Source organism: Podarcis gaigeae (genome assembly GCF_964106915.1).
Source record: "Podarcis gaigeae genome assembly, chromosome: 7".
Taxonomy (NCBI): domain Eukaryota; kingdom Metazoa; phylum Chordata; class Lepidosauria; order Squamata; family Lacertidae; genus Podarcis; species Podarcis gaigeae.
Genome location: NC_139683.1, coordinates 64,225,659 through 64,239,242, shown reverse-complemented (window position 1 = coordinate 64,239,242; position 13,584 = coordinate 64,225,659). Strand labels below are relative to the sequence as shown.

General features: G+C 42.8%; 1 protein-coding gene across 2 annotated transcripts in view; it reads right to left on the bottom strand.

Moving 5' to 3' along the window:
• The window catches only part of F13A1 (coagulation factor XIII A chain), an 82,290-nt gene that overhangs the window by 12,327 nt on the left and 56,379 nt on the right, over nt 1-13,584 (bottom strand). For both annotated transcript variants that reach the window (XM_083747265.1, XM_083747264.1), the window contains exons 8-12: nt 10,622-10,760; nt 6,893-6,996; nt 4,641-4,729; nt 3,185-3,338; nt 1,677-1,958 (exon numbers count right to left, since the gene is read on the bottom strand). In XM_083747265.1, the coding sequence (XP_083603391.1) occupies nt 1,677-1,958; nt 3,185-3,338; nt 4,641-4,729; nt 6,893-6,996; nt 10,622-10,760 (768 nt within the window). The remainder of the gene's footprint in view (nt 1-1,676; nt 1,959-3,184; nt 3,339-4,640; nt 4,730-6,892; nt 6,997-10,621; nt 10,761-13,584) is intronic.

Sequence of the window (13,584 nt, the reverse complement as noted above, 5' to 3'; positions counted from 1 at the left end):
GAAGGGCATAGTTCAGAAGGCAGAAGCTGGGAAATACTGGATGGGGAACAGCTAGGAGAAGAAACACGGGAAGAGAGAGGGTTAACAGATTCACAGTCTCTGGATGGCATTCCCTCCCCCCTCACAATCCCCAAGGACATGGAGAGATCAGAGAGTGTCAGAACAGAAAGCGCAGAAGCTACAAACTCAGATTACAAAATGCAGGAGTGACGCGGATTAATAGGGATGGAGGGGAGGGGAGAATTACTTGGGAGCTCCACCATTCTAGGGAGACGCTTTCTTTTGTCTCTCACTGTGATTATTAAAGAAACTAACTGGTAAGACTTTCCTTTCATTTGATCTGCTTATTTACTGCCACAGAGAAGGAAGCCGATTCCTCAAAGCCTAACACCTATGCAAGGCCTTGTGGATGTGAGTACGTCCAACCCATGTGATTTCATCATGATTTTAAGGCTCACTCCCTCAACCCATTCAGAGGTGAACAACTCTGGGGACATCCCCACAATAGCCTGCAATCCATAATAATAATAATAATAATAATAATAATAATAATAATAATAATAATAATAATAATAATAATATTGCAGCAGGTCCCCCATAGGTCACCACAGAGGCACTCCACTACATCAGAGGGCAGAAGGCAAACTTAGATGCAGGTTAGCACTCACATTCATCAGGGTTTTTTAATGTATTAAAAAACTGGGAATCGTGGCATGGAGGAGAGAACACAGAGCGGCAACCCAGCTCCCTCAGCTGCCATGATCCAGGAGAAGTGGTGGTAGCCGAACAGAGGAGGAGGAGGGCAGAAGACAGAGAGAGATGCAGGCAACATAAAACCTGGAATGAATGGACCTGAGCTTCTGCCTGTATCTGGAAGTGGCAGTGGGATGCTTGGCTCCAGTAGTGGCTGTAAGAATCCTTCTCCCTGCTGCTGCAGCCAAACACCTCCAGAGAAAGACAGAGGCAGATCCATTCTAGCCTTTTTCTTCTGCCTGCATCTGTCTCAGTTTCATGGCTTTGTCTCCATCTGAGCTCCACTCTTCACCTTCCGTGGAGAAAGATCTGTCTGGGTGAGAGGCTGCTTTTGTGGCAGGAAGATGAAGAAACCTTAAACTGTTTGGGTCAGTTTGGGTCAGCTCATTAACTGATTAAAGATTAAAGCTGCTGAGTTTGTTGTTTGAGGAATAAAAATAATGTCCCTTGTGTACAAGTATGTAGGGTGTACACCCTAATGAAATGTGCTGTTCGTGCCTATGGCAGGTCAGGCTGCATGACACACACAGTCCCCTTGCCTGCCTCGCACCAGCATCTGAGGCACTCTGCCTAATGGTAGGGCTGGCCTTATACCAGATGAAGACTGTTCTGTTCTAACTGGCTTTTGTGTAATTCTGTCTCTACTGCTTGCTGCTGCTTCCCTTCTGTTGCTGCTAATCCTGAGCTTTTAAAAACCCTTTAATTAAATTGAATATTTACATGTTGTCAATATATTAAGTATTTCATTATGGAGAGCATATGTATTATATTACAGTTGCTGTAAGATGCTTTGAACATTTTAAATACATAAAACATTTGGTTTCTTGCATCATGTTCTACTGTGAGCTTTGAAAAAAGGGGTGGAGCTACATGTTTTAATTAATGACACACCATTAAAATGCAGAAACATATTCTTGCCTTACCTTTCATGGGTTCCAGTTTTACATCAAAACTGTGGTTCTTGAATTCAGCCTTTGGGACTCCAGTATAGAACACAATGTTGCCAGAAAGGTAAGATGTAGCAGTGTACAGATTTGGGGTGTTGTTTCGAAAAGTAATGTTAACAGTGATGTCACTGCCAATTGTTGAGTCTTCCACTGAAAAGTCCATGTCAACCTCCGCGGTAGACACAACATCCTGGGTGTGAGATTTTTTAACACCATACATCAGGGCAGTCTCCAGGGCTAGACGTTCTTCATCTGTGCCTGCAAAACAAATGGAAAATAGTTTTTTTTTTTAAAGCACGTAAACCACTGGTCATGTTCCCACATCATGCTCAACCGTGAGCAAGAAAGAACCACAGTGAACTCATGTACTCTCCTTCTCCCTGGGAGAAGTGTTTCTCTTTCCCTTTAACCGCAGTTTGTCGTGTCATTTGCTATGGTAAACTGTGGTTAGCACTAAACTTGAGTTAATTATAAACAAGCCCAACTTCAAATGATAGTTTTTGAAGCTGGCTTGTTGAAACAAAACTTCATTCAGTTTAGCTACAGTTACAGATCCAGGCGACGTGGCGAACTATGGTTAACTAAAAGTGGCAGCCAACGTTCTCAAACTCCTCTTATCACTCAAAGCATATTTATATGGTCTAGAAAATCTAAGGATGAAAAATGCCAGAGGCAATGGAGAAAGAAGAGGGAGAGACATGAGGATAATAGGAGATAGATATGCTGAAGTACAGTGATATAAATAGAGTTTTTTAAAGTTAGAATCAAAGAGTTAAAGTGAAGATTCACAGAAGAGCTAGGCACCATGCAAGTGGGTTAGGAAGGGGTTTTAAGCAAAAAGGGGCAGCAAACTCAGCAGTTGGTGGGCCATAGGCTAAATCTGGCCCTTGCTGGAAGAAGCATACCTGACATTTGTTCAGGTGCCTCATCAGAGTCAGCAGCGTCTTAGCATGTCAGACTAAATATTGGAAGTTCCAGGTTCAAATCACTAGGTCTGTTTGGGCCAGTCATGGTGTCTCAGCAGGTTCAGAAAATTATAAGCCTGCTAAGATATGAACTAGCCTTGTGAGTGTGCATGCCATCCCTCTGTTCTTTTCTTTGCATGTGCATGCAAACAAACCAACAAACAAACCTGGAACTCTCCAATTAGCAATAGTTTCCTGTTTCATTGTACCTGGAAACTGTAATTAACAGCTTTGGACTATCAAGGCAGCTTCTGAACCACAGCTTTCTGGTTCAGATTAATCAGATGAACTCGCTAGTTGAAGAGTTCCTTGTTCCGTGTCTTATGAACACCCATAAGACTTGCTCATATCCCAGCTTATTATGCTGTGGTGCTATTGTCCGAATGTAATCATTGGGGAAAGTTGCTTTGAATGGACAATAGGTGGTGGCGGGGGGAGGGGGGAGTTGCTTTTTGGATCTGTGGACTGATATAAATGAAACTTCGTTCAGGAAATTATTGAGTTTTGCCGTGAAATTACCTTCTTTGAATTTGTAGAGCTCAGTAATGTCCCTCACTTTATCTCCGCCCTCTTCTTTGGTCACGATTAATTTCCCAATTTGGGTCTTGTCAACATGTTCAACCACCTTAGTTCCATTTTTCATTGCTTTTGAGTATACGACATCACTGTTCACCTAAAAATGAAGCAAAGGCAGAGCGTGAAGCCATCTGCTGGCTATCTCATGAGTCAGTTGATCATTGATTCCCAAACTATGGGCCATTAAAGAACAACAACTGTGCCACAAGAAATAGATTGGTTACAAATGTATAAAGACTTCCATGAGCCCAAAGCATAAATTTGCAGGGGAGGCTGCCTGATGGGTCACTTCATGAATCACTTCTATGATCTTGCCTCCATCATGCTTTCTCCCCTTATTTCCATTCACATTTTCACTTTCTCATGCTGCTTCACTTCATTACCTTTTCCCCACTCCAGCCATCATGCCTTCTGCTCATCTAGCATGCCACAAGGAAACTTCCTATTCAGTCTTTTCTCATCCTTCAAATCCTTTTCAATAACCCTTCTTTTACTAAGCTCTGGCTAACCAATTATAGCCTTTCATTTTCTGCTGCCAAGCTTCTCCTGTCCTCTATGAGGTCTTCTCCACCCCTCTGTTCTTTGTGCTGACTATCTTGATAAAGACTATTAATTGTCATTGCCCAGTAAGGATATTAAGATCAAGATGGTTAGTCTTTCCATGGCATTAGTCTTTCCATGGCCTAATGAACATCAGCTGGTGATGATGCAGAGGCAGACCTTTTCATTGGTGGCATGAGTGTTATGGAACATACAGTGGCGGAGCTTCATGCTCTGGCACCGGGAGGCAGAGAGCAGGAGGGGGCAGCTGCAACTGGGAACATACTCCCTGGTGAAATCCAATAGGTTTCATCTGTATTGGCATTCTGCCATCTTTTATAGATTCACCTGCTTACACAGACATTCCCATGATTTCTCAATGTGAGTTGCCTGTGTTAACTGTTGTGTTGTGTTGTGTTGTGTTGCTTTACACCTAAACTTATTTCGTTTAGGAGGTCCGTTCTTAACCTGAGGTGCTCTTTCACTATTGGGGCCTCCTGCGGCCGCTGCGCCGCCAGTGCACGATTTCCATTCTCATCCTGGGGCAAAGTTCTCAACCCAAGGTGCTACTTTCGGGTTAGTGGAGTTTGTAACCCTAAGTGTTTGTAACCCGAAGCACTTGTAACCCAAGGTACCACTGAAATGGGATTGTTTTATTGCAGATGTTTATATTATCATCTTAGTGTTAGTGTAATAGCCTTTTATATTTTGTAAACCACTTAGAAGCCTATTTTGGCATTAAGTGGTCTATAAATAACAAACAAACATAATTGAAGTGGAGGCTTAACTTGACTTAACATCTTGGAGTCTCCATCATATTTTTCACTGAGATGATGTAAAGAAGAATACGGATGCATACCTCTGCAAAAACGAAAGGTGAATCAAACTGGAAGCAGACATGGCCATGCTTAATGGCTTGAACAGAAGCTGGACCACACCGATACATGCCTGAATGTGAAGAACCAAAAGGGGAAACATGTATTGAGTCTCCTGCTGTGCCACCTGAACCCTTCCACTCCTGCTTGCAAAATTACTTCTGATGTCTGATCTTTCCATACTTTCTGCCCTGATCAGCTGTCAAACAGAGACCATTACGAAAGCCAAGTTACCAAAAGATTATATAATGCAACTTTACCTCTCCTAGCCAAAAAATAATAATAAAACCCTCTTTAGATAAAATAAAACCCTCCAAGGCCTCTTGGAATAATCTCAAACTGGTCATCCCAAAATGCATAGAAGCCGAAAGCATTATTTTTTTAAAAAGTAGTTGTTGCTGTTAACAATAGTTAATACATTGCCACAGAATTTGCTGTGCCCTTTACGATCACCAGCGCAGAAGGAGCTAGGGATGTTTCCCAGGATCAAGCGTATAATTTACAGCTTTCCCATATGCTTCCTAATGAATGCTGTCAGACTGGGGCAGGTTGAAGCAGATCCCGTATGTTTTGATGGCAAGCACTGGGTGCTCAGAAACTGTGACTCTGGTCTCTGAACTGCCTGGACCAAATGTTTACAGTGCAACCAGTATTCCACTACTAAGTCCTGAAAACAGAGCAGGGCTTTCTATTTCAGGAGCGTACCTCTGAATACTGGCAACTGGGGGCAAACAATATAGGAAGGCTATAATATTTTTGTCTTTCTTGTGGCCTTCCCAGAGGCATTTGGGTGGTCACTGTTAAAGAATGCTGGACTCTGTGGACCTTTGATCTATTTCAGCAGCATTTGTCTTAGGTTGCTTTTCTTAGGAACTCACTTGACAAATCTCCTATTCTGAAATGGATGATACTGTATTAGCAATTATCCCTGCTGACAGTGAAGGTGGGAGTTATTTTGGAGTCCAAATGGTCTAATTGTCTAACCATTAGTGGCCAGCCAGTCTTGTTTTGTCTTGATTCTTTGACCAAAATGCTCCTGAGATTTAAAAGATTTTATTCCAGTATAATCCAGATAGTCTAGTCCAGGCAACTACAATTCCCATCACCCCTGACCACTGGTCCTGTTAGGTGGGGATGATGGGAGTTGTAGTCTCAAAACATCTGGAGGTCCGAGTTTGGGGGTGCCTGGTCAAGTCCTCTGTCTCATCTCTGAAGATGCTCTTAATATTTCTCTGGCTTTCTTGAATATAGATGCTACTCAGTCTGCTGCTGTCATACTAGCGATGTATACAAAGATGAAATCTCTTCAAAAAGGTCATTCAGTAATTCCTCTTTTATACCTTCACAGAGAGTTATATAAACCACACTGGCTATTGTGTTCCATGGAATTTTATTGTTAGGATGTTGGAGGGTATGCCCTTCACCCTGCCTAGCTAAGGGTCATTCCATCGCCCTTTAAGAACTCTTAACAACTTTTGTGGTAACTAGTCAACCTTTCTCTGAAAGGCAAAAAAGAGAAACTCTATCCCTTCCAAACCAATTTTCCTTAGCACGTGAAATGGAAACGTCCCATTATATTTCTACGTTTGAATCAGATATTGGTTGAGGTTTTTTCATTCCTTCTGTCTAATGTGAACCTACCATCAGTGGAATTTGCTGCCAAGGAGTGTGGTGAAGTCTCCTTCTTTGGAAGTCTTTAAGCAGAGGCTTGACAGCCATATGTCAGGAGTACTCTGATGCTGTTTCCTGCTTGGCAGGGGGTTGGACTCAATGGCCCTTGTGGTCTCTTCCAACTCTATGATTCTATGATTCATCATGCAGTGTGGCAAAGGGACGAGGACGGCGCTGTGGTCTAAACCACTGAGCCTCTTGGGCTTGCCGATCAGAAGGTCGGCGGTTCAAATCCCCACGATGGCGTAAGCTCCCATTTCTCTGTCCCAGCTCTGGCCAACCTAGCAGTTTGAAAGTACACCAGTGCAAGTAGATACATAGGTACTGCTGTGGTGGGAAGGTAAATGGCATTTCTGTGCACTCCGGCTTCTGTCACGGTGTTCTGTTGTGCCAGAAGCAGTTTAGTCATGCTGGCCACATGACCTAGAAAGCCGTCTGAGGACAAACGCTGGCTCCCTCAGCCTGAAAGCAAGATGAGTGCTGCAACCCCATAGTTGCCTTTGACTGGACTTAACCATCCAGGGGGCCTTTACCTTGCAGTGTGGCAAGGAAGAAATATGCTTACCATCACTGTTTTCTTGAGGGGTGCTGTCCACAGCTTGCCAGCCTCCAAAACCTACAGGGAGGTCTGGTCTGGTCATCCAAGCTTCATTCCAGCAATGGTAGTTCCTTTAGAGAAGAAAAGAATAACGTTCACATATTAAACAGTACCAAACCTAAGGGGAATTATGGCTGTTCCGTTAATGGACATTTAATGGAAATAATTGAATCCTAGAACTGGCTGGCTAGTTCTAAATAATGCATATACTCAGTGGCCAGACTTAAAGCACCCTCACACAGTCTCTTTCTCTGACAGGCACAGCTATTGCTTGCACACTCTGCAGCTGCTAGAGGGAGTGGCACCAGTTGGTAATCCACTACTTGAATGAGATTCTGGAGCTGACCTCCATGCAACTGCTAATAAAAAATAGGCCCTATAAATTGAGTATTGAAAGCCTTTCTTTGGAGCAGTCACCAGCAAGAGCAGCTGGGCCTAGGAACTTTCAGAGCTGAGGGTGGCTGCCCTGTGTGGTGAGCTAGCTCAGAACACCTTCTCAGCAGTGACATACAGTGGCACCTCAGGTTACATACGCTTCAGGTTACATACTCCGCTAACCCAGAAATAGTACCTCGGGTTAGGAACTTTACCTCCGGATGAGAACAGAAATCGTGCTCCGGTGGCGCAGCAGCAGCGGGAGGCCCCATTAGCTAAAGTGATGCTTCAGGTTAAGAACAGTTTCAGCTTAAGAATGGACCTCCGGAACGAATTAAATACTTAACCCGAGGTACCACTGTATACCGTAGATTAGGCGACTGGGCGTATAAGACGACCCCCCAACTTTTGCTGTTAAATTATAGCGTTTGGCCACCCGCCAAGCACCGCCAGGGGCAGAGCGCGCACCCCTCCACTGCCTCTGCCGTCGCAGCAGCAGGCCCAGGCGAGGCGTTTGGTGGGTGGAACTCCCTCCTTCCCGGCTCCCTCCTTCTGGGAATCCGGCGGTCCCCATGGTGGCAGGGCGGGTGAGCCCCGGCCGAAGCCGCACACCACCTCGCGGTTGCTGCTGCTTCGGGAGGCGGCATGGGATGGAGTGGGGGGTGGCTTTTACCATCCTTCTGCCCGCTGCCGTTCCAAGCCAGCCGCTGTGACCTGTCACAACCATACCCGGCGTATAAGACGACCCCCGACTTTGGAGAAGATTTTCCGGGGTTCAAAAGTCATCTAATACACTGGAATCTACGGTACTCAAGTCTCGTGTCTGGCCGCACAAATCTAGTCAGGTTCCTGGGGCTTCCTGGACAGGAAGGGCTGCAAAGGACCTCGGCTGGGATTGTGCCCAAGAAACAGGCTCATCCCTTGGCCCTGGCCTCCTCACATTCTGGCTTCTCAGCTCGGCCTTGACAGAAACACCACAGGGTCATCATCCCATCTGAAATCTGTCCAGGATATTTCAGACTTTCATAAAAAAAACAACAACAACAAAATATAGCCATGCCATTTTCATTCCACTGGTTCAATAAGGCTCCAGAAAGAGTGCAAATAAGGGAGAACAGGCCTCTCAGAAGACACTTTTCAGACAAGCTTCAGGAGATTTGAGGAGGGAGGGGAATACAGCAATTTCCTTAAAAAAAAAAAATTATACCCGCTCCCTCCCAGTAGATGAAAAGCTAATTACATAACCCTGGCCATTGTCTCAGATTCTCAATGCAATAATATTAGCAATAATGTCTTAGGAAAATATAAGGATTGTTAAGCTCAGCCAGTTTCATTCATAATGGCTGAGGGAAAGAGGGATGAGTAGTTTGCATTGGTGTGAATCTGAGGCTTGCTTTAATGAGACATTTCAAAGTGGAAATGAAAGCTGGGGGAAACTTGTCAGTTAGGTGAGTTAATGAAGCAGGACAGAATGGGTGTGTGTGTGGGAATTATTCCAGGAAAGTGATGCACACTGCCTGATTTTTTGAAACTGCGGGGAATGCAGCGATGTTATAATAAATAATAATATTTTTTTATTTATACCCTGCCCTTCCCGGTTCTGGGCTCAGGGTGGCTACCAACAAATTTAAAACACTTAAGTGTAATGCAACATAGAAGCAACATACATTTTCCTGAAGCAGGATATGTTTAAAATGGTTTTAAATATTCTAAATTTGGCTTTGAATGAAAAAAGGACCACATTAATATCACATCAAAATTAGGATACAAAACAATTTAGGGTACAGCTTCCACTGAGTGGTACAAATGAAGAGAAAAGACATAGAGGAGGAATAGAAAGAACTATAGGTTAAATTAATGTATGACCCAAGAGGTTGGGCACATCATGTAGCAATAAATATACCATGGAGAGAGAAGATTAAAGGGGGAGTTCAAAAATGTAATCAAGTTCCCAAAAGGAAGCAAGATTTAAACCACTCTGGAGCTTACCCGCAATTGTTATAGATCTGCAAAGCTCCACTTACTTTAATTTAGGTTTTAGAGAATCGCTGGACAATGAATGACTCCATGAAATGAAAAGTATATGAAAGCATTAGATATATATAGGGGAGGAGCAGGATCACAGCATTCCCTTACAGCCTAGAACAGCCTGTCCCAAGCTCCGGTTCCCAGATGTTGTTGGAATTTTTCTTTCCCGAACATTGACCATGTTGGCTGGGGATACTGGGGTATGTGTGTTGTCGTCTAACAATATTTGGGGGCCCAAGGGTGGGGGAGGCTTGCTTGATGCTACATGGGACAGTTCCACTGCTGAAGCTAAGAAGGTCTGACCCTGCAACTTGCCTACATGGGGGGTGAGGTGGACTACCAGAGAAAGAACTATGTGCAAGTTGCACCTTGGAGGAAGACTGGGTTATAGGCATCATCATAAGTAAGTACAGTGGTACCTTGGGTTAAGTACTTAATTCGTTCCGGAGGGCCATACTTAACCTGAAACTGTTCTTAACCTGAAGCACCACTTTAGCTAATGGGGCCTCCTGCTGCTGCGCTACTGCCGTGCTGCCGGAGCCCGATTTCTGTTCTTATCCTGGAGCAAAGTTCTTAACTTGAAGCACTATTTCTGGGTTAGCGGAGTATGTAACCTGAAGCGTATGTAACCTGAAGTGTATGTAACCTGAGGTACCACTGTAAATAAAATAATTTTAGAAACAGGTGTCCTGGAAAGCACAGTGCAGCAGATGTTTACTCCAAAATGTCCTTTTTGGTGGTGGCACCCCAGACTTGATTTTATTTCAACGCTAGGTAAAGACCACTTCTAGTTTTCCTAGTTCTTTTCATCTGTTCTCATTTTCTCCTTTCCAGTTGTTTTTATGCTTCTTTCGTATATTTTGTGATTGATCTGCTCTGTTGCCATGTGGTTATAGGACAGTATATCAATACACATAAATCATAAAGAAAAGTTAATTTCTGTTGCAACTAGGGGTAGGTAAGTAACTTTACTATATTTCTTGCTCGCTTGTATGCACATACTTCTATCCCACCCTCTTGGGAAGTAGAATTAGTTTTGAGTTATGAGATCAATCAATAGTGTACTACATCATTATTGATATCGACTTTATGCTCCCTGCGGGTTGTGCCCACTTTCCGCCACTCCGGTTACAGTATAGCCAAAGGGTCAGTAAGTACATCCTCCATAATGAAGATTCATACAAAAAAATAATAATACAAATGGAAAGTGTACAAGGCCCTTGATTGAGGTTTGAAATGCAAAATGTGGAACTGTCTCAATTTTATGGAAATAATAAGCAACAGATACCTTACCAGATCGAGTCTTTTGTGAGTCTGGAATCCACCTTTCCATCTTCATCAACAAAGACATCCAGCTGCAAATTGGCATCATTATCGTGGGCTGAGGAATAGTTGGTGACAACCCTGGCAGGAATTCCTATGCACCTCAAAACTATTAGAAGAGGAGATTATTTTTTAAGAAAAATGTTCAAGTCAATGCAGTGGTGTTTGCATGAGACTAAACAGATATAAATCTTTGAGGGTTACTGAGAGTATTGTAGGAAGGACAATTTATCAATAAACTATGGAGACTAAGTTTTTTTTGTTTTTTAGGGTGGCCATAAAAGATCTAAGAAACATACCTGGCAAATTAATTGTCAGAATAGTAAATGCTGACAAACTAGAACTGGCCACTGACCTGCATTCATAACCCTCCCAAGACCACCCCCCATGGGCCACTTTGACAGGTGGACATCACGACCCAACTGTCAATCACCTGGCACCCCAGAACATGAGGTGACTCTACTCCACTGGGAAGAATCCTCCAGAAGGAAGACTCTAAATGCACCCCCAGTTCTTCCTTGCTTCCTTCGCATCCTCAGGAGGAAGACTTGAGGGTATGCTTAGACTGTGACCCTGATTCTTTCCTTTGCAGCCAAAAGTTGCCACTTAATCAATTTCACACTTTTTTCATTTCCTGTGCGGAAAAATGGCTACAGCCAATGTAATGGGCTTCACCTGCAGCCTTCACAAAGGCTAAGGAAGTACAGAAACAGAGTTTTTATATGTAAGTAACGACATTAATTGTACTTCTCCACAGAATTTGTACATTATCTCTACAGACGCATGGATTTTAAATATATTTAAATATATATGGCACTCATTTCATTGATATGTATATTGATATTGGTAGTTTAATCTTGATGAGACTTAGATCTGTTATTTGCATTTTTATTAACACACAGGTTTATTGTTGTACATTGTTTTTAAATTTATTGTTGTACATTGTTTTAATTGTTTGTTTTTCTTCTGTGACTGTACCCCAAGTGTGTTTTATAAGCTGGTCTTGGACTGTAATAAATTATCTATCTATCTAACACACAGGTCTCTTATTGCTTGTTACACACATTTGTATGGTCCATTATTATAGGTTGAATTTTTCTTTAAATGTTCATCTTCGTATCTGTTTATTATTCAAGTGAAGAACCACTGCCAATTGACAATACTGAGCTAGGTGGACCAGTATAATGCAGCTTCTTGTGTAGAAGAAGCCACACCAGGGCCTCCTAAGGACCTAATAAGACCCGAGATCTCATCTTTGACACTCCTGCAGTACGTAGTTCATATTCTGTAGCCCTAAGGTGGCTGCAGTGTTTCATGCAGAAGAGTAATGTTTCTCGCGCATTCATTTTAGTGGTTTGATGACAAATTGCCTGGATTCCTCCAATGCCATATGCACCTATTGATTAAGCTTAATTCGAATGCCCTCCCAGACTTTGAGTGTGCAAGCCATCAAGGCTCATTGGAAATAATTCAGCTGACAATTTCAAGATTAATGGCTCTGCTCCTTCTTTTTCAGAATGTTTTAGCATTTTTAACAGATGACTGTCCCAAAATATTCAATATGGTAACCTTGGGAAGCTGAATCGTTGCACCCATACAGCATTAGAAACCCTAAATAGCTGGAAATTAATTTGCTGTGCATATTAAACACGGAGTGTGTGTTTTAAAAGACGAATGTGATTGCCATAGGATGTGGTTTTATTGGTGGAAACTTTTCCTGGAGTTCTGTTAAAATGGAATTGTAATTAATTATTGTGATTTTTATTTTATATGTGATTGTAAATGCTGTTGGGGTTGGGCTTTTTTTAATGCAAACCATTTAGAGCTTTGGGAAAGCAAATGCCTGAAATAAATGCAAAAGTTTCAGCTCATATTCATGGGCCTCTCGGAGATTTTTTGATGGGGTTTATGTGTGATCATTCACAATTATTGATTCTCACAAACAGTGGTGGCTGCTGGTGCCCATTGAAACCAGCAGGGCAGAAAGCAGGAGGCCAACAGTAGGTGGAGCCAGAGTCACAGAGGCAACAAAGTCTATGTTTACCCAGCTACTCCCACTGAGTTCTACATAGGCTAAGGGAGGAAGAAGCTTGCAGATAGTGCTAACCCCTGGACTGTTCATAAGTTAGAAGGCAGGCAGGCATGGGGCTGGTTGAGGGCAGATTGAGGCTGGTCGGGCAGTGCCCCATTTGTCCTAATGGATCAGACGCCACTGCCTTAATACAGTCCTTCTTTTGGATATATATCAAAGTATTTTACTTATCCTTTCTTGACTTTCTGAGCCCCTGTAGCAAGGGGACCTGGGAGTAGCAAGTAGAGCATGCTTTCTGTAAATTGTGTTAGAGATGTACCGCGTTAAGAGCGTTCAAATGTTAATTTCCTTGCAGACATGTGGTGTTTTTTCGGAACATGGCTCAAGGTTTACTTTAATATGTCCTTACAGTATTTGCGTAAAATCCACTCTCACCACATTCTGAATAAAGATTCATAAAGGCGTCTCCCATGGAATGAAAGTGGATGTGGATAAATTGGATGTTTCTTAATGCGTAGCTGTTCTTTATATCTGGCGATACCTACTTATATTGGCATGACTACGAAGGGAAAGATAGGTTTTGCTCTGGAGTTCTGCCAGCTGCGACAGAAACAAGATGTTTGTTACAGTTTGCGTCTCTTCTACATATGGCAATATATGTTTAAACAAGGATGTACATTCCAACATCTTCCATTTTCAAAAAACAAAACACCACAACAGGCTAATGTCTTGGCTATTTATCACTTGGCTAAGTGCTTTGCAACAACAGTACCGAAAGTGCCCAGCTTCTGCTGTCTGCATTTCAGCAACATAATGTTTCCTTTCATTTGAGAGAGTTAGTGGATGGGAATATTGGTTTATTTGCTTTCAGCATGTATATCCCACCGTTCACCACAAAGAC